This window comes from Mirounga leonina, unplaced genomic scaffold, assembly GCF_011800145.1.
Source record: "Mirounga leonina isolate KUSES-001 unplaced genomic scaffold, KU_Mleo_1.0 Mir_176, whole genome shotgun sequence".
NCBI classification, from domain to species: domain Eukaryota; kingdom Metazoa; phylum Chordata; class Mammalia; order Carnivora; family Phocidae; genus Mirounga; species Mirounga leonina.
Genome location: NW_023270454.1, coordinates 56,986,829 through 57,007,334, shown reverse-complemented (window position 1 = coordinate 57,007,334; position 20,506 = coordinate 56,986,829). Strand labels below are relative to the sequence as shown.

The 20,506-nt window shown below is 40.3% G+C and overlaps 1 protein-coding gene across 1 annotated transcript in view; it reads left to right on the top strand.

The window, feature by feature from the left end:
• The first annotated feature begins 2,657 nt into the window (after positions 1-2,657).
• Positions 2,658-20,506, top strand: part of FAT4 (FAT atypical cadherin 4) — a 175,934-nt gene continuing 158,085 nt past the window's right edge. The window contains exon 1 of the mRNA XM_035023105.1: positions 2,658-9,170. Coding sequence (XP_034878996.1) covers positions 3,996-9,170 — 5,175 coding nt within the window. The 5' untranslated portion in view covers positions 2,658-3,995. The remainder of the gene's footprint in view (positions 9,171-20,506) is intronic.

Genomic DNA, 20,506 nt, shown 5'->3' with positions numbered 1-20,506 from the left:
AAAACAATATTACACAAAATGAACACCCCCATTCCACAAAATGGATGATTTTCGCCTGTTCTCCCAAATTAAATCCACTTATAGATGACTAAATTTAAAACTATAGGGACTAAATATGAAGATTACTCCACAGGTTCTACAAACAAACAAACAAACAAACAAAATCAAACAGAAGTACCTGATCTCTTACAACAAGTATCTAAATGTTTTCTTTCTATTCTTTCCTACCTGAGTGATTGAATTGTGGTGCATTAGCAACAACAACAAACAAACAAAAAAACCCTAATATTCTTTTAAAACCATACACCATAGCCATGGTTTGGTCCCACAAAGAAAAAAAGAGACAGAAAATAAAATAGACTCTTAAATGTAGAGAACAAACTGATGGTTACCAGAAGGGCGCCGGGTGGGGGGATGAGTGAAAAAGGAGCAGGGGACTAAGAGGACACTTATCATGATGAGCACAGAGTAATGTACAGACTTGTTGAACCATTACATTGTACAACTGAAAGGAATATAACACTGCATGTTAGTTATACTTGAATTTAAAAAATGAATAAAAAAAGTTTAGTTCCGCTTCAGTTAATCTACAAATCTTTGTTGGCTAAATTACACAGAAAAATGGTATTAAGATTGAAACTTGTTGGCAGAGATATGGGTTTGGGAAAAGGATTAAAAATGTCTCTCTTTTAAAAGAAAATCTTCCAATGTTTTAGAAAGTTTGCAAGTCCTAAAAATACAGAATTGTTGAAATTTAACTTTCTTGTTAGAAATGTTGGAATTTAATTTTCTTGTCTGTTTCCAACTCACTCATTATATATGCTATATATGTCATTATATACAGTAGTGGAATATGCAAAAGTGAATGTTCTAACCTAAACAAAGGGATTGGTGAAAGCATTTATATTATGCTGTCTACATCAGAGAACTTGAATTTGCTGTCTGCTCTATTGCTCTTAAACTTTTTTTTTTTACCTTAAATAAGGAAAGGCACTAGGAGATTCCTAAAGATCTTTTTTTCTTTGCCACTATCCCTAGGCAAGAAGGAGGAATTAGCCTTGTAACCAGATCTTTTTAGTCTCTGCATTTAATTTTAAGCAAGAAACCAGACGACTAAAGGTGTAAGGCTGACATAGAACAGCAGAGGGCAGTATTTACTCATAGCTGAATCATGTCAGGGCTCAGAAAAAAATTTGGTGGGGTCACTGTGGCAGAAATGTGTGACATATGCCCTATATTTGCATTCCTTGGCTTAAATTCGTATTTTCTAAATGGTTTCCCTTAAAGGGGAAAGAATCCTCACCTGGTTCCCAGTAACTTTTTTTTCTTTAGTGAAACAATGCATGCCACCACAAAAATTAGCTACAGTAAATAGCAGAAGAATTAACCCGAGTGCAGTACGTGGCACGTGGGCATTTTTAAAAATTTTGATTTCATTTTATTTATTTCTATTTTTCTCGTATCTATCCTTTCCCCAGGTAAAAAACTAAACAAAACAACAACAACAACAACAAAACCGAAACACAACTTGATCAGGATTCCTTTGGCTACAAAACGTCAAGGGGGAAATACTCCAAGAGGGATCAAAATTCCAAACTTTGCAACAGGAAAAGATCTCCATCTTTCCAAAGGGCTATCATTGTTATTGTTGAAACTGTAAGGTTTAGCTACTGGCACCTGGGATCCATTTGGGAAGGGAAACAAAACAAACACTGAGTTCCCTTGGCTTTTCCTATAGGAAGTCCAAAGTGCGATTGGTAGATTGGTACTGAGGCCTTGGTGCCCCTCGTCACCTGGAAGGGAGGGGAGGGGGCAAATGCAGGTTTAGAGTTTGGCTCGCTCTGGACCTCAGGGAGCTCATTCTGTAGACAGAGGAGGAACGAGGACGATTTTGCGTGGCTTCTGTCGGGTCGCGTTGTACAGCAGCTCTCTCCCCTCCCATCGAAAGAGAGGAGGCAGAGAGGAGGCAGGAAATGGTTAAAGCAAATCTGCACTGTGCATTCCCAGACAGGCTTTGCTTAATCCTTCCTCCCCGCTCTAACAGACCCTCACCCCCCGCCTTTCTTTTATTTCTCTCGACCCCCTTACCCTGAGTTATTACTAGCATAACAACCTAACGGTCTTCCCTCGGACCCCGCCACTAAAGTTATTTATCTGCAAACCTGACCCCACCCCCATCTATCCTGCGGCAGCTTTTTGCTGTTATTGCTCTGACGCCGGCCAAGATTTGACCAAAGAGAAAGAAAGAAAAAAAAAAGGAAAAAAAAAAATCATCCCCCTTCTCAGCGCCTCCGACTCGCCGGGCTCCCACACCCGACCGCCTACAGTCCTCCGGGAGGCTGCAGTGATTAGCATCCTGAGAAGCCAGTCGGAGGCCCAGAGAGCCGGAGAGCGCTCGCGGTAGGAGTGCCAGGCGGGGCTGCCTGAGCTCCGGCCCAATGGGGCCGGGGCGAGGGAGGGGCAGTAGGTGACAGGACCCGGAGTTGGGGGGAGTCCGGGCGAACTAAAGTGCGGGGATCAATGAGCGGCGAGCAAAGTTTCTGAGCCCTGCTCCAGCTCGCGGTCCTCCCTCCCCCTCTGTTTGTGTTTCAGCGACGGTCGCTGTGTGTGCGTGTGCGTGTGCGTGTGTGTGTGTGTGTGTGTGTGCGTGTGTGTGTGTGCGTGCGCGCAGCGGGGAAGAGGCGGGGAGTGTGAGGGACCAGCCGGAGGTTGAGAGCTGCTCGCTGAGCTCCAGCTCCTCAGCGGTACAACCTTCATCCCCGGCAGGCGAGAAGCCGAGCGCTGACAGGCGCCGTCCGGAGCTGCCGCGGGCGCCGCCACAGCCCGGCGCCGACTTCCCCGCCTCCACCGCCAACGGTGAAGGAGAAAGAGGGACCAACCACCCCCCGCCCCAGACAAAAAGGCTTGTGGATTACAAAGTGAAACCGACACGGGACAATAAAAGCAAAGATAACGCGGGCAGGGGCGAGGCGCACTGGAGCGGGCTTCCGACTGGGGCCGCCGGAGAACGATCCCCCTGGCATGGTGAGGGGAGGGGACTCCGGGAGCGCGCGCCGTTCCTGCCCGACCCCTGCGAGGCCGAGAAGAAAGGGGGACGGACCTGCACTCGATCTGGATGTACAACTAATGAGTCGGCAGGCACCTCGGCAGAGGTAAAAAACAAAAACAAAACAAGAATGCTGAGGAGCACTGGATGTTGCCTGCGCGCCACCACCGGCTCGAAGCCGCAGCAGGGGCGGCGGCGGCGGCGGCTGGAGGAGAAGGGACGGAGCTGAGCGCTCCTGGGTACCCGAGCCCTAGCTCCAACGCGAGCGCTTGGAACGCAGTCGCCAGCTGCCAGCGCGCAGACGCCGGCGCCCGGGCCTCCGCGGCCACTTCTGCAGCCCTGTTGGAGGGGCCTGGCAGCCTTGTTAGTGAGGACTCGAGGAAATCCCTTGTCTCCAGCTTTTGGGAAAGGAATTCGATAATCTCCCGGTTCCCCACCGCCCCCTCCCCCGTGCGCAATTGTTCTCGCCACACATCTCTACCGAAGTCTTTCTTCCCTCTTCAGTTTCTTCGCCTTGGGTAAGTTCTAAAGTTTCTGAAGACAATTGTTTGCAATGATTCCTCATATACCTTAAACGCAGGCAACGCCTCTCCCAAATCCACATCCACCCGGGCGAAAACGCTCAGACTCTCTGGATTCAAAAAACCAAGTGAAGGGGGGAAATGTAGGCGGTTTGAGAAACTTTTCTGGGAATTCATCAACGCACAGGAGTGTCCCGCGGAATGCCTTGCCGCCTTTCGTCAGGGCATCTCTCTTGTACTACGAGTCCAAATGACTACCTGGAGCCTTTCTCTGACGCGATTTGCTTCAGCTGGGCTGGAGGTTCTTTGAAATAGCAGCGCTCTCAGAGCCATCGGCTGCACTTTTTGCTGGGGCTCCTTCATCTCTGCTGTACTCTTTTGCTTCACTCTTCCTTCTCTTTCTCACACCGTTCCAGGGAGCCAGGACCATGGACTTGGCAGCAGACAGGGCACCTGGACGCCCAAGGCTCCAGCTGCCCACTCTATCAGTATTTCAGCTCCTCCGAGTCTTTTGGCTGCTATCACAGCTCCCCGGGCCGGCCCGGGTCAGCGGCGCTGAGCAGCGCCAGGTGTTCCAAGTGCTGGAGGAGCAACCGCCCGGCACGCTGGTGGGCACCATCCAGACGCGCCCGGGCTTCACCTACCGGCTCAGCGAAAGCCACGCCCTGTTTGCCATAAACAGCAGCACCGGGGCCCTCTACACCACCGCCACCATCGACCGCGAGAGCTTGCCCAGCGACGTGATCAACCTGGTGGTCCTTTCCAGCTCTCCCACCTACCCCACCGAAGTGCGAGTGCTGGTGCGGGACCTCAATGACAACGCCCCGGTCTTCCCCGATCCCTCCATCGTGGTCACTTTCAAGGAGGACAGTAGCAGCGGGCGCCAAGTCATCTTGGATACGGCCACCGACTCGGATATCGGCTCCAATGGTGTGGACCATCGCTCTTACCGCATCATCCAGGGCAACGAGGCGGGTCGCTTCCGCCTGGACATCACCCTGAACCCGAGCGGCGAGGGTGCGTTTCTGCATCTGGTGTCCAAGGGCGGGCTGGACCGCGAGGTCACACCGCAGTACCAGCTATTGGTGGAAGTGGAGGACAAGGGTGAGCCGAAGCGGCGGGGCTACCTTCAGGTAAACGTGACTGTGCAAGACATAAATGACAACCCCCCGGTTTTTGGTAGTTCCCACTACCAGGCGGGGGTGCCTGAGGACGCGGCGGTGGGCTCCAGCGTCCTCCAGGTGGCGGCGGCGGACGCGGACGAGGGCACCAATGCGGACATACGCTATCGGCTGCAGGACGAGGGAACTCCCTTCCAAATGGACCCCGAAACGGGGCTTATCACGGTGCGGGAGCCCCTGGACTTCGAGGCCAGGCGCCAATACTCGCTTACCGTGCAGGCTATGGACCGAGGCGTGCCCTCCCTCACTGGGCGTGCCGAGGCTCTCATTCAGCTGCTAGATGTCAACGACAACGACCCCGTGGTGAAATTCCGCTACTTCCCGGCCACCTCGCGCTACGCCTCTGTAGATGAGAACGCTCAGGTGGGCACTGTGGTGGCTCTGCTCACCGTGACGGACGCAGACTCGCCCGCGGCCAACGGGAATATTTCTGTGCAGATCCTAGGGGGCAATGAGCAGCGCCACTTTGAGGTGCAGAGCAGCAAAGTTCCGAACCTGAGCCTCATCAAAGTGGCCAGCGCCCTAGACCGCGAGCGCATCCCTTCTTACAACCTCACAGTTTCGGTCTCTGACAACTCCGGGGCGCCCCCTGGCGCAGCGGTCCAGGCGCGTTCTTCTGTGGCAAGCCTGGTGATTTTCGTAAATGACATCAATGACCACCCTCCTGTCTTTGCACAGCAAGTGTACAGAGTGAACCTGAGCGAGGAGGCGCCCCCGGGAAGCTATGTGAGTGGAGTGTCTGCCACTGATGGAGACTCTGGTCTCAATGCTAATCTGCGTTACAGCATCGTCTCTGGCAACGGACTAGGTTGGTTCCATATCAGCGAACATAGCGGCCTGGTGACCACTGGGGTTGCCGGGGGCTTGGACCGTGAACTGGCTTCCCAGATTGTACTGAATATCAGTGCTCGGGACCAGGGGGTTCACCCCAAGTTTTCCTATGCCCAGCTTGTAGTAACTCTCCTGGATGTGAATGATGAAAAGCCAGTATTCAGCCAGCCAGAAGGGTATGATGTGTCCGTGGTTGAGAATGCCCCCACAGGGACAGAGCTACTGGTGCTCAGGGCAACTGATAGAGACCTGGGTGACAATGGGACAGTGCGCTTCTCCCTGCAAGAGGCTGAGACTGACCGGAGATCCTTCCGGCTGGATCCTGTGTCTGGGAGGTTGAGTACTATCGCCTCCTTGGACAGAGAGGAGCAAGCTTTCTACTCCCTATTGGTTCTGGCCACAGATCTGGGCTCCCCTCCCCAGTCATCAATGGTTCGCATAAATGTGAGTCTCCTGGATGTGAATGACAACAGTCCTGTGTTTTACCCAATCCAATACTTTGCTCATATTCAGGAGAATGAGCCTGGAGGAAGTTACATCACTACAGTATCTGCCACTGACCCAGACTTGGGTCTCAACGGAACTATCAAATATAGCATATCAGCTGGGGACAGGTCTCGGTTTCAAGTCAATGCTCAAAGTGGGGTTATTTCTACCAGAATGGCCCTAGACAGAGAAGAAAAAACAGCGTACCAGTTGCAAATAGTGGCTACTGATGGTGGCAATTTACAGTCTCCCAACCAGGCGATAGTAACCATCACTGTATTGGACACTCAAGACAACCCACCTGTATTCAGCCAGGCTGCCTACAGCTTCGTGGTATTTGAGAATGTGGCTCTGGGATATCATGTGGGTAGTGTGTCTGCATCCACCATGGATCTCAATTCCAACATCAGTTATCTCATTACTACTGGGGATCAGAAAGGTATGTTTGCTATCAACCAGGTCACTGGGCACCTTACCACAGCAAGTGTGATTGACAGAGAAGAGCAATCCTTTTATCAGCTGAAAGTAGTGGCCAGTGGGGGCACAGTGACTGGAGACACTATGGTTAACATAACGGTTAAGGATTTGAATGACAACTCTCCCCATTTCCTTCAGGCAGTAGAGAGCGTAAACGTAGTAGAGAATTGGCAGGCAGGTCACAGCATTTTCCAAGCCAAAGCTGTGGACCCTGATGAAGGTGTCAATGGCATGGTACTCTATAGCCTGAAGCAAAACCCCAAGAACCTGTTTACTATCAATGAAAAGAATGGTAATATTAGTCTGCTAGGGCCCCTGGATGTTCATGCTGGTTCCTACCAAATAGAGATCCTGGCATCTGATATGGGTGTTCCACAGCTCTCCTCTAGTTTCATCTTAACAGTTTATGTTCATGATGTAAATGACAACCCACCAGTGTTTGATCAACTTTCTTATGAGGTCACCCTTTCTGAGTCAGAACCTGTGAATTCTCGATTCTTTAAAGTGCAAGCTTTTGATAAGGATTCAGGAGCAAATGGTGAAATTGCATACAGCATTGCTGAAGGAAATACAGGGGATGCTTTTGGCATATTCCCAGATGGTCAATTGTATATAAAAAGTGAACTGGACCGTGAACTTCAAGACAGATATGTTTTACTGGTTGTTGCTTCTGACAGAGCAGTGGAACCCCTTAGTGCTACTGTGAATGTTACTGTAATTTTAGAAGATGTAAATGATAACAGGCCTCTTTTTAACAGTACCAATTACACATTTTATTTTGAAGAGGAGCAGAGAGCTGGGTCATTTGTGGGCAAAGTAAATGCTATAGATAAAGACTTTGGGCCAAATGGAGAAGTAAGGTATTCTTTTGAAATGGTGCAGCCAGATTTTGAGTTGCATGCTATTAATGGGGAAATTAGAAATACTCGTCAATTTGACAGGGAGTCTCTTATGAGGCAGAGGGGGACTGCAGTGTTTAGCTTTACAGTCATTGCAACAGATCAGGGGCTCCCTCAGCCTCTCAAGGATCAGGCCACAGTGCATGTTTACATGAAGGATATAAATGATAATGCTCCCAAATTTTTAAAAGACTTTTACCAAGCCACCATATCAGAGTCAGCAGCCAACCTGACACAAGTTTTAAGAGTATCTGCCTCAGATGTTGATGAAGGTAATAATGGACTCATTCATTATTCCGTAATGAAAGGGAATGAAGAAAGACAGTTTGCTATAGACAGTACCTCTGGTCAGGTGACACTAATCGGCAAATTAGACTATGAAGCAACACCTGCCTATTCCCTTGTAATTCAAGCAGTGGATTCAGGTGCAGTCTCCCTCAACTCAACCTGTACCTTAAATATTGATATTTTAGATGAAAATGACAATACCCCTTCTTTCCCTAAATCAACACTATTTGTTGATGTTTTGGAAAACATGAGAATTGGTGAACTCGTGTCCTCTGTTACCGCAACCGATTCAGATTCAGGTGACAATGCTGATTTACATTACAGTATTACTGGAACTAACAACCATGGAACTTTTAGCATTAGCCCAAACACTGGGAGTATTTTTCTTGCCAAAAAATTGGACTTTGAGACACAGTCTTTGTACAAATTAAATATAACAGCAAAAGACCAAGGAAGGCCTCCTCGTTCATCTACAATGTCAGTGGTTATACATGTGAGGGACTTTAATGACAATCCTCCTAGCTTTCCTCCTGGGGATATTTTCAAGTCTATTGTTGAGAACATTCCCATTGGAACGTCTGTCATTTCAGTGACTGCACATGACCCTGATGCAGACATTAACGGGCAACTATCCTATACAATCATTCAACAAATGCCCAGGGGCAACCACTTTGGCATAGATGAAGTCAAAGGCACTATATATACTAATGCTGAAATAGATCGGGAATTTGCCAATCTCTTTGAGTTAACTGTAAAAGCCAATGATCAAGCTGTGCCTATAGAAACAAGACGCTACGCTTTGAAAAACGTGACCATTTTGGTCACAGACCTCAATGACAACGTTCCAATGTTTATATCACAAAATGCCCTTGCTGCAGACCCTTCGGCTGTGATTGGTTCTGTTCTGACAACGATAATGGCTGCAGACCCAGATGAAGGGGCTAACGGAGAAGTGGAGTATGAGATCATCAATGGGGACACAGACACCTTCATTGTGGATCGTTACAGTGGAGACTTGAGAGTGGCTTCAGCTCTGGTGCCTTCACAGCTGATCTATAACCTCATAGTTTCAGCAACAGACCTTGGCCCTGAAAGGAGGAAATCGACCACTGAACTGACCATCATTCTTCAGGGCCTTGATGGACCTGTTTTTACTCAACCCAAATATATAACTATTTTGAAGGAAGGTGAACCCATCGGTACCAATGTAATATCCATAGAAGCAGCTAGCCCTAGAGGATCTGAAGCCCCGGTGGAGTATTATATTGTTTCAGTTCGTTGTGAAGAAAAAACAGTTGGACGCCTCTTTACTATTGGACGACAAACTGGAGTAATTCAGACTGCAGCCATTCTGGACCGGGAGCAAGGAGCATGTCTTTACCTGGTGGATGTGTATGCCATAGAGAAATCAACCGCTTTTCCCAGAACGCAGAGAGCAGAGGTAATGATTTTGTAGTCATTTATGAATTTTTTGTTGATGTGCTTTTTAGAAAGACTGTTCTCTCATATTTACTTTCTATAATTATTTACCTTCATTGTTTATTGTTAATATTACTGACAGGCATGTATAAAATGTTTTGTCACATAAAAGAACAAGAGTCACATAAAATTGAGCTTTCATCATGGTCAAAACCAAATGGTGAACAGCTTATATGCTTCACCTCATAGCAATCGTATGTATAAAGCCAGGGAGAAATCTAGCCATTTCAGAAGTGAAAAAAAAAAAAAAATCCGTTTATCTAAGCTGAATCAGCGCACTAACTAGACACTTCTCAGTAAAGAAGTATGCTAGAGAATGTGCAACTTCAGACTTAAGTTTCTGTTCCCAAACGAAGAACTTTGGTAGAAATCAGCATTAGAGCATAGCTTTCTGGAGGAGTGGCAAGATAGCAGAGCCTGGCAGTTTACATCAGGACAGTATTAACTTTCACATCCTCAGCAGTCTTGGCAGTTTCTTTATAGACAGTGACTAATTTTAATGTGCTGAGCCAAGTTTGGAGAGATTCCTGATTTCATCTGCTTTCACATTTGAGGCACTATCTTCTGACTTAGGGTAATCCTTTCTCTTCCCTCTTGAATGAAAGCATGTAATGTGCTGTGAATTATCAGAGATTAGAGGGTGCTGCTTGATACAAATCTCTGTTCAGGGCTATGGTATGGGCACATGTCGTTCTGTCTGCTGATGGGTAAGAAATTAGGGTTTCTAGCATATGCCTAAAGATTTCCAAGCTTGGCCTTCCCTGGGTGTATTTTAGGCTACTACCTCTGTGTATTATTGATTTGTATTTTCATTAAACTACTTCCAATGTTGTTTTGATAATCAATTAGACATCACATAGCTGTACTCTGGAAAGCTCTTGTTCTCTGTTTTCTAAGTTCCTTCTCTCCCTCCCCCTCCCCTCAAAGACATTCTAGTGTTACTCAGCCAAAAACACAAAATATCAAATGTGGTTTGTGATACTTGGCAGTAACCCAGACACAATATACTAGTGAAATTGAGGCTTACGTATTTGTTTTCTTGCTTTCTTTTTTGTGGGGGGGGGGGGTAAATGGAGGGTGCGGGGTTTTCTTAATTTAAAATGTTCATTTATTTTTATTATCTTTTTGAATCCTTTGTGATTTTTTTTAATAATAGCTAGCTGTATCTATTCTTCAGATAGAGCGGTATATTCATGGCCTAGAGGGTATTAGAGATATAATTAGAGATATAATTCTTAATAGAGATATAATTCTTAGAGATATAATTCTAACTGGAGTTTTATCTTATATACATAGCCCTGAAGGGACTTCTAACCCAAATGTCCTCTTTTATCTAATAAGCTTTTAAAGATCTTCACATGGGTCTTATATGTTAAGCTATTTGGTTTAACTTAGGCCATGATTTACATATAATTTTATATTGATTTCAGGTTATGCCTCACATTAACCTATTTCTACCTTCATTCTCTGGGATTATTTATTAGATAGAGAGATTTAATTAGTTAGAAAACTGAAATATTTATTGAAGATAGGCAATTGAGTCTTTCTAGACCTTTAGATGAATTTGTTAAACAGTAAAACAAATTATGTTATTGGTTGTTGTTGTTGTTTGGTTTAGTGCATTATATTTTATTAGAACAACATGGAGAGTGAGAATAAATGCCCATTGGTATCATTAGATTTATTTTGTCTTGCTATTTACTCATTAAATATGCAAAGATCGGCTTGGCTTAAATTTATTAAATAGTGCTGTCTCTGTAATAGGCATGAGGATTTAAAAGTAATAATCATAAGTAATTTTGCTGGTAATAAGGGATAGTATGTCTGTTACTTTTTAAACATCAAATAACACCAATATAAAAAGTTGTTCATATTTACTGCACCCTATTTATCTAAAAATCTGGGGATAATTCATTATGATGATTTTTTTTTATAAGAAAAAAACTGTGAGGGTATTTTCTGTGAACTAAAGTGCTGAAATTGTAAACCATGTTTGAGTTTCCAAGCTCCAACCATTCCTATAATTAAAAGCAAATGTGTTTCTCCAAAGAATATTGAAAGCAGTAGTTGGGAGCTAGAATTTCATATTATTATTGGTTGTATTTTTCAGGTATATACAATAAAGTTCTTTTTTCCTTCTGCTCAAACAATTAATTTACTGTGATTGTGCAAAAATAAGTTATGTTACCTCTGGTTGTCAGAGGTGATTTTTCAGTTGTTTGTTTTCAAGTGCAAACTTTGCTCCAATACATTTTTTTTTTTTTAATTATTCATGTGCACTGATAGAGCTCTGAGTTGCTTACTCAGGTTTCTGGCTAGAGTCATAGCTGATCACATTCCATGGGCAAGCATAGGGTCAGTGGGTAAAAGAGAAATGATTTAATCTGCATTCTTTTTCAAGCTCTGACACTTGTGGAAAGGGCTGAGGACTGTGGCTCTGATATTGCTCATTCCAGAGATCTGTCCAATTGTACACCTTCACTTACCCTACTTATCATACCTAAACCTTTGGCATTAACAGGAATTTTTCAAGGATGGATTCTGAGTTGCAGACACAAGGTTTATTATAGTTTTGTGTCTTAGTATTGTTGGATGAATCTTGATCATGTTAGAACAGCTCATAAAAAGTTTGTACCATTTTTCTAGGTTCAAGAAAAAATAGGGATGTAATAGTTCAATAAACATTTCTTTTTTAATATGTGTTGTATAGAAACATGCAACTTAGGGACTTGGTTGTACCTCAACAAAGCCAGAGGTTTTGTTTCATTGATCTTTATTATCTCAGAGTCTAGTATATACCTGAGGTATAGTAGTGTTTAGGACGTGTTTGTTAAATGAGATGGTAGAAGAGTTAAGACCAGAATATGTTTTATTCGCCTCAGGAATAACTCAACAGAGAGAAACTGGGGGAATGGAGGAAATTAGTAAACCTGATCTTGATCATGAATTGAACTAAGGACATAAAGACATGCCAATTATCTCTGTTGTACAAGTGAATTGAGAGTTGTCAGAAAACTAAAAGAGGAAAGAGAAACTTAGGTGGGTGGTCTTACATGGAACTTAGGGTTTAAATGGAAGGACATACTGTATATGGGTCCAGCTGACAGTTCTCAAATATGTTGGTCTTAGTACCCCTGTATGCTCTTAGAAATTGTTAAGGACTTCAGAGAGCTTTTGGTTAGGTGTGTCTTACCTATCGAAATTTATCATTTTGAACATTAGAACTGAGAAAAAAATTAAATATTTATTAATTTGTCTAAAAATAATATTAAACACATATTTTAATTTATTAAAAACCTTTATTTTCCCAAACTTAAAAAAATAATGGAAAAAGAGACATTATTTTATATTTTCATAAATCCCTTTAATATTTGGCTTAAGAGAACACAACTAGATTCTGAAATCTTCTCATGCATTCCATTGCAATAAATTATTTCAGTTAAAGTATATGAACAGAATCCATCCTCACTCAGATCTATGAAGTTGGATCAGGGAGACATACTTTGGTATTCTTTTAAGATAATTGTCAATTTTCTTTTGATACTACACCAGAACTCCACAAGTGGCACTTTCTTAAAATTTACTTGCAGTGTGGAATTTGAAATCCTATCAGTGAACTTTGTATACTTTGTTACATAAAAATACATTGATCTATCTTGCATTTTGAATGGATCTTTTATTACCTACTCATGACTTAGAAATATCAGGAATTGATCATTTGGAAAATATTGTTATAAGTGCTAAGAATCGTATCAAAAAGCTCTTTAAATATATATTGACTCTCAACTTCATGGCAATGGTTAGAAGTTTTTCAAAATTTGAGTTTTTTACTCAAAATCTCAAATTTTATTATCAGTAACATGTATTATTTTTTCCTTCAAGTGTCAGATCCCTTTTGTTCACTTGCTAACAAACAAGTATCTGCCACATACTCAAGTCTAAAAAAATATAGTTTCCCTACCAGTTATTTTTTTAAATAAAAACTGTATTCCATAAGTAAAGCAGCTAGTTTAGCTTGCAGTTTAATCACATGCGTGCTTTTCTTTGAGACAACTATAATCCTTAGGTACAGATTAGTGGTTTATGTACATTGTACTGTTTGCCACACAAAATATTGAAAATCACTGAGATTCAAGGGCCTAGGTTTTATAAATTTAATAATTTTGCTATTTCTTCAAAAGATTTTCTTCAGTTTTCAGGTGAAACTGGCATTTTATTTTTACTGTGAGTGCCTAGCAGTGAAGAATACAATTACTGCTAGGACACTTGAGAGCTATTTTGGAAAAGTACTGCTTTAATTTGTGCTAAGGCACCAGCAGTTTACCCATCATTGCTTTTGCACTTCTAGTGTACATGTCAATACAGAAGAAAAGGCAAGCAATGGTGTGCATTATTATGAAGACAGTTTTGACTTCCAAGGCCTCTTTAATGGGTCCCTGGTATGCCTCGAGCCCCATGTTGCACTGAGGAGAACCATTGGTCTAGGTAATGAGATTTTTGCATTTCAGTTTAAGAAAAGCCACTAGAAATAGTCTATTAGAAGTGTGTATAGAATATTAGGTGCACAGACTATGACATTAACAGGAATGAGTTTTAGCAATTGGGCAATAAATTAATATATTTTCACAGTGAACAGCATCAAGATTTCTAAGAAAAATGATGGGACATTTGTAAAATTAGTGCTAAATGATTGTCTTCTAGACAGTTTAGAATCAGAGTTAGTGAACCTTAATTAAATGTCTGTATATCTTGTGTATCATCCCTCACAGGCAAAAAATAAGCAACAGAACTGGGTAAATAATAATAATAATAATTAAAATAACATCGATTATTGCTATGTTCAGTCATTGAGTTAAGTGCTAAGTGCTTTGAGATTTTACCATTTGATGCTCATAACACTGTTAATATCATTCCCACTTCATAGCTATGGAAACAGTCTCAGACAAGTTAAATGATTTGCTTAAATTCAGATAGATAGAAAGGAAAATCACATCCAGACTTACATACGTCCATTATTTATACTCATACCTACTATTCTAGAAAGGCAGGGCAATCTGTGGTTTCAGTTAAGAGAAGGGCCCTTTACCCTGTGGATATGCGTATATATGTATGCTTTTAATAATCTTGTTTTCAGGCCCTTATTTATTGTTAAGAAATCTTTGAAAAGTAGTTTTATATATTATCTGAACTAAGGGAAATACGGTTTTTGCTTGACTCAATCCTGGCCATCAGCAGATGCTGTACATTTTATGGGTCAGTTAGTGGTGGTAGCAATCCCAAATTGCAGCATGTGGAAGTGTTTCTGGAGCAGAGAGGAAGGGTCAGAATACAAGAGAGGGGAGCTGGAGACAAATGAAGAGCACAGGTATTGGTAATGCCTCTTCTAATCCATAGAACTGTACAATTTGGGAGTAGTTGCTGTAATTTATGAAGGTGGAGAATCCATTTTTAGATTAACAGATGATAAATCTTACTCTCCTAAGGAATATGATGAAGTTGGAGTAGATGGCGTATGAAGATTATATTAAAGGAGGGGAAACATTTTATTGATTTTTCTTCTTTTGATCTCCAGAGTGTTCTTTTTAAAAAGCAACCTGTGATTATTTTCTGATTTTATTTTTTTCTTATTGATATGTTTCTAAATTTATTCAACAAAATGTTGTGATTAAATTTTCAAGACATATACAAATGTGTATTACAAACAGCAATATTGATGGCCAATTAAGCTCATGCTCCATGTTTATATATGGCTTCAGGATGCTTGATTTGGTCTCTCTGTTTTGGTAATAGATTTCCGTGGACATAATTTATCTTCTGACTAATTTATTCTTTCTTTTTTTTTTTCCCTTGCCTTTATTAAAACACTGATCATTTTAATTCCTTATTGTTCCAGTAGATTTTGAGGCAACTACTCTAGGATTATTTTGGAAAAGTATATATGTACTTAGCATTTTGTGGAATCAATTCTTCATTGTATTGTTTACAGCTTGCACTTTGTCATCATTATAGTGAAAAACTGCCTAGTGACCTCATTAGTTTTGAGGGACTGTTGAATTAGTGACTATAAAGGATTCCGCAGGCCTGAAGGTGGGTCCTCTATTCCAAGAATTAGTAAATCTGAAGTTCAGCTCTATATAATACCCATGAAAGTAGGTAGTATTCAGAATTAGGAGCGTGTGACTAACAATAGGAAAAGAATAACTGACAAATAATTTGGGCCAAGATGAATTTAGAAATACTTTAAAATATCTTAGATATAAAATGTGGTAAATACTTTTTAATGTTTTCAGGCTTTAAGCAGTCTGACAACAGTGGCCAATTTTAGTAGATTAAATAAGGAGGAGAGCGTATAAGGAATGGAGACAAGTAAAAACAATTCTATTAGACAAGTGTTTTTTATAAAATACACATACGCAATTATATATTAACATATATAATATCATATATTAGCATATATGCAACTATTATACAAAGACTGTTGGATTTTCCCTGGTGTTAAGATCTGAGATAAAATGGGACAATAAAGTCATGGAGAAGAAACATAATCTAATTGGCAGATAATTTATATGTGGTAATCAAGAATTGACTATAGGTCCACAGTCTTTTTCAGTTTCCAGACATATATCCATATTTAAGAAACAATCAGTGAGTAAAAGCCAAATTTTAAGGAACATTAAGAAACATTGAGGAAATGTTGACGGACATTGACAAACCCTGCTGGACAACTGACAGTTGGGAACCATGGGGTTGTTACTGATTATTTGTTTCAGATTATTTGATATTTTTCTGAAATATTTTGTCATTTACAGATATATGTAAAGTGCTTACACTATGTCAGACAGTGGTAAGCACTGGGCATTGTCTTGCTTTCACAATACTCTTGGAGGTATAACAACACCTCATTATTCAACAAATGACATACTGAGGCTAGTGGAGGTTTAGTTTATGGAGCTGGTTTATAGTGAAAGCAGGATTTGAACCCAGCAGCCTGACTCCACAGTATGTACTTTTAATCTCCACACAGCACTGACTAACACTACGTATTGTAACAATGGTGGATACTTTCTGTAGTCTCATAGGCATACAATTTTTATTGTGTAAAAATTTGTTTTCATAGTTTGATATTTCTTCATACTGGTGACGGAGGAAATACGGGGTAAATTTAAATTTAGGTAATGACCTAGTAGTAGGTCATTAGCTCCCTATTAATCTTTATTTAGGTTAGGCTTAAATGAATGGACCTACAATTTGTAAGTTCCTCATTTTGATTTGTTAAACTTGAGGTGGGAATACATTTCCATTCTTCCAGTTACTGCCTCATTTATTTTCTTCCCTTTTCAGCAAAATTTCTTGAAAAAGTTGCTTATACATGCTTTCTTTCTTCTCATTATCTCTTAAACTCATCTCATCGGGCTTAACTTCTGCCACTCCAATGAAAATTGCTCTTACCAAGGCCACCATGATAGCCACATTTCTACATCCAACGGTTGGTTCTCAGTGCTCATTGTATACATACTTCTAAGTCATCATACTGTGGATTTTTAATCCTATTTCTCGGATCCATTCCATCTCAGCCTCCTTTACCAGTTTCTCTCCATGTCCTTAAATTCTAAATGTTGTAATGTCCATGGAATCAATTCTTGAAAACTCTTCTCTTTTCAATGCACACTTATTTTCTCGAGGATCTCAATCAACCTTATGATTTTAAATAACATATATACATTGATGACTCCAAAATTTTGTTTCTACCCTATGTATTTCTCCTTAATCCCATATTTATATAACCAACCACTTACTCATTATGTTTAATTAGTTTCTTAATAGATATTTTAAATTAATGTTTCAAAACTGAGCTTCTGTTATCTTCTCCAATAAAAATCTATTTCACCCCTAGCCATCTCCTTCTCAATTGATGGCAATTCCAATCTTTAATTGTTCAAAAAGGTAAAAAAAACTTGGAATCCTCCTGACTCCTTACTACCCTACATACAATCTATTTAGCTAATCTTGGATATCTTAAAACTATATGCAGAAACTGGATCATTTCTCATCACTTCTACCATTACTATCTTGATCTAAGATACTGTCATCCTTTCTTTCGATTATTGAAGACATTTTCTTGCTGATTCCCAACATCCTTTCCTACTATTCTCTTCCCTTGCTTGTCTGCTTTACCCATACTGGTGTCATGCTAGGAACACACCTGCCTTGGAGCCTTTCCTCCCGGCCCTTCCTTCTGCATAGAACACTCTTTCCTGTATATACCTATTTGGATAATTTTCTCCCATTTGGATAATTCCCTTCCTTCAAGTATTTGCTCATACCTAACATTCTAATTGAGAATTAATCTTCCTTCACTAACATCACTGTAGCCACCTTCTCATCCTGCCTGATCTCTATTTCCCTGCTGTAGTTTTTCATATTCCTCTTCCATAGGATTTACCAGTCTCCTGAACCAGCCTCTTCTTATCTCCCAAATGCTAAATGTTGGGATACCCCTGGAATCAGTTCTTGAAATTCTTCCCTTTCTAATCTACCCTATTCTGTTGAGGAGCTCAATCAATCTCATTAATTTCAAGTATCTATCTATCTATCTATCTATCTATCTATCTAATCTATATCTATCATCTACTATACATGTATAAGTATGTGTCTGATATAATTTACTGATCTATAATTTTGATTATGGTTTATCTGTCTTTCTCCCACTAGATCACCCTATGTGACCAGCTCTTGTCAGTTACTTTTCTGACTTTTTTTCCTCCTGGCTCTCCTTACTGAGCTTGCTCAGCAACCACAGTGAGGGCTCTAGGCCCCAGCTCAGGTTCTTCTGCCTCTGAGTCTTTGTGCTAGCTGTTTTTTCTCTCTTTCCTTCTTTTTGTTTCTCCTTAGACTCTATCATCACCCAACATAACACATACGTTACTTCTTTATTTTGTTTACGATATGTCTTCTCTCTAAAATATATGTTCCATGAGGGGAAAAATTTTCATCTGTTTATTACTGCTGTATTCCCAGTACCTACAGTAGGGCTGGCTCAATTCAGACATTCAGTAAATCTTTGATAAACTAAGGAATTACTGTTGAACACATTGCAAATAAACTGCTTAAATGCTAGGAACTCAGTCAGTGATGCATGCTGAAGAAAAGAAGCCATTTTTCATATTTCAAGCCAAGCTATGGAACTTCTTCTGAAATTAGTGAAGCTAGCTAATTGGCAAGGACTGATTTTCCTGGATAAAATGACAGTGGCTGTATGACTTGACTGGCTAAGAGCCTTGTAACCCAATATTAAGAAATTGTTAGTGTCTGAAGAACAGTGAGATCAACTAATGCTTATTTTATTGATATTTTTGTGAAGTAGAACATTTTTGAATATATATCACAATGTAACTACACTATTACTATGTCTTCTCATTTTCTTGGAACTTATCTAATTTTGCTTTAGAGGGCAAATCTTAACTTATCATAAACGGTGCTCTTGAGCAAAAAAGGGAATACATAGACACTTTTTAAAAAATTAGTACTTTCAATAGTAATAAATTTAGGTATTGTTATTCTTTTTTTTTTTCAAATTTACCATCCTTGATCAACATCTGACATTAGCAATATTAGTAAATTTGATTAATAAAATACAGCAGAGAAAATGTTGCTTAATAACTCATCCTGACTGAGGTTTGGTTGGCAGAATGTATGGTTTTGATTTGGAAGAATCTCGATTCAAATGTTGTCACAGCTACTCGCATTTTCCTCATCTGTAAAATTTGAATGACAATACTCATTTCACTCTCATTTCCCTTATTACAAGGGGAAAAAAAAAGTACTCAGTGAAGTTTTTAAGTTTCCTCCTCTTTTCTCCAAAGTACAGGCATGCACAGAACTATTAACATTAAAAAAAATACTTTCTATTTCTAAAGCGTTTTGGAGCACTATCCTTCCTTTTTCTTGATTTCCCTAACAAGTCTGTAAGGAGGTAAGTCAGGTGTTCTCTTCATTTTAAGGAAAAAGCACAGAGAATTTCATGATTTGTGTGTGGTCACCAATCTAGACTACATCTGGGTTTTTCTGACTTTGGTCAACATGTTTGACATTAAGCCACATTGTCCAGTCTGTGGTTAAATTAATGCTATTTACCCATCCACCATTTTATTGTTGTTGACATAATTCAATAATAGTTGTAGTCCCTTAAGTGAAGTAATTTATTAATCCAGAAACTTTGTTGAGAAGCTTAGTTGCTTATGACACATTAAAATATTAGATTATTCATTATCTATTTCATTTTGAAGCCTTATCTTTGATTCAGATGGGGAATGTTCATCTCCCCATTTTTCAATGATGGTAGTGAAATATCAACTACCATGAAATTGTGTGTTTATTTGTGAACTTATTTTGGAAATATTTTTTTTTATCAACTACCTAATGCAGTTCTCTTAACTGAAGTCAAATTGTCTTCATCAAATGAAGGTTAAACTATTTTTTCTTCAAAACTACTTTGATTTTTATGAGACATAAATTCTGGTAACTTCTTAAGTGAGAGTTTTCTAATTCATAGTTTAAACATTTCCCCAAAAGAAAAATGTTTTGCTACTTACAGAAAATTTGAAAATAAGCATATGCCCAGAGACAATGGGCTTCCCTCTTGCTTGGTGTAGTGTTCTATAGTATATAACTGTTTGTTCTTTGGTCAAAATAACTACAGTTTATATTTATGTATATATCCACTTCATTCTACAATGGATTTGAAATAGGTTACAATAAAAGAAAAATAATTTAATGAATCTCCAGGAAGCAAAAATAAGTGATTGCTAAAAAATAATTCTGGAATATATAAGATTTGTGTACAGAAATGTATAACTTAGGTAGTCAGCTGAGTTTATGTTTAGCTTTCTATAGGCCAAATCAAATAGAGAAATGAGATCAGGTATATAAGTCATAGTGTTCTAGGACTAAACAAACACATACATGTGTAAGGGTGTTAACAAAAAATATATACATTTTTCTAAAACTAGGGGCCTAAGAGGAATTTGTCTCACAGATGCTCAAAAAGAGATCTTTTTTTAAGAGATGATATTTTAAAATGGTATCCTCACTAGTACAATGACAGATTTTCAACATCTCTTTATTGTGATATCTTTTACTATGGGTTTATGGCAAATTGTAAAAGTGTGATTCTGACAAATTATTTACTTATGGATCAGAGGAGATTCCCCATTGGTAAAGTGCTTATGTTTGGCTTTATTTCATGTGATGAGTTAATATTTTATAGCCACACAAAGAACAATCCTGTTGGGGTTTTCA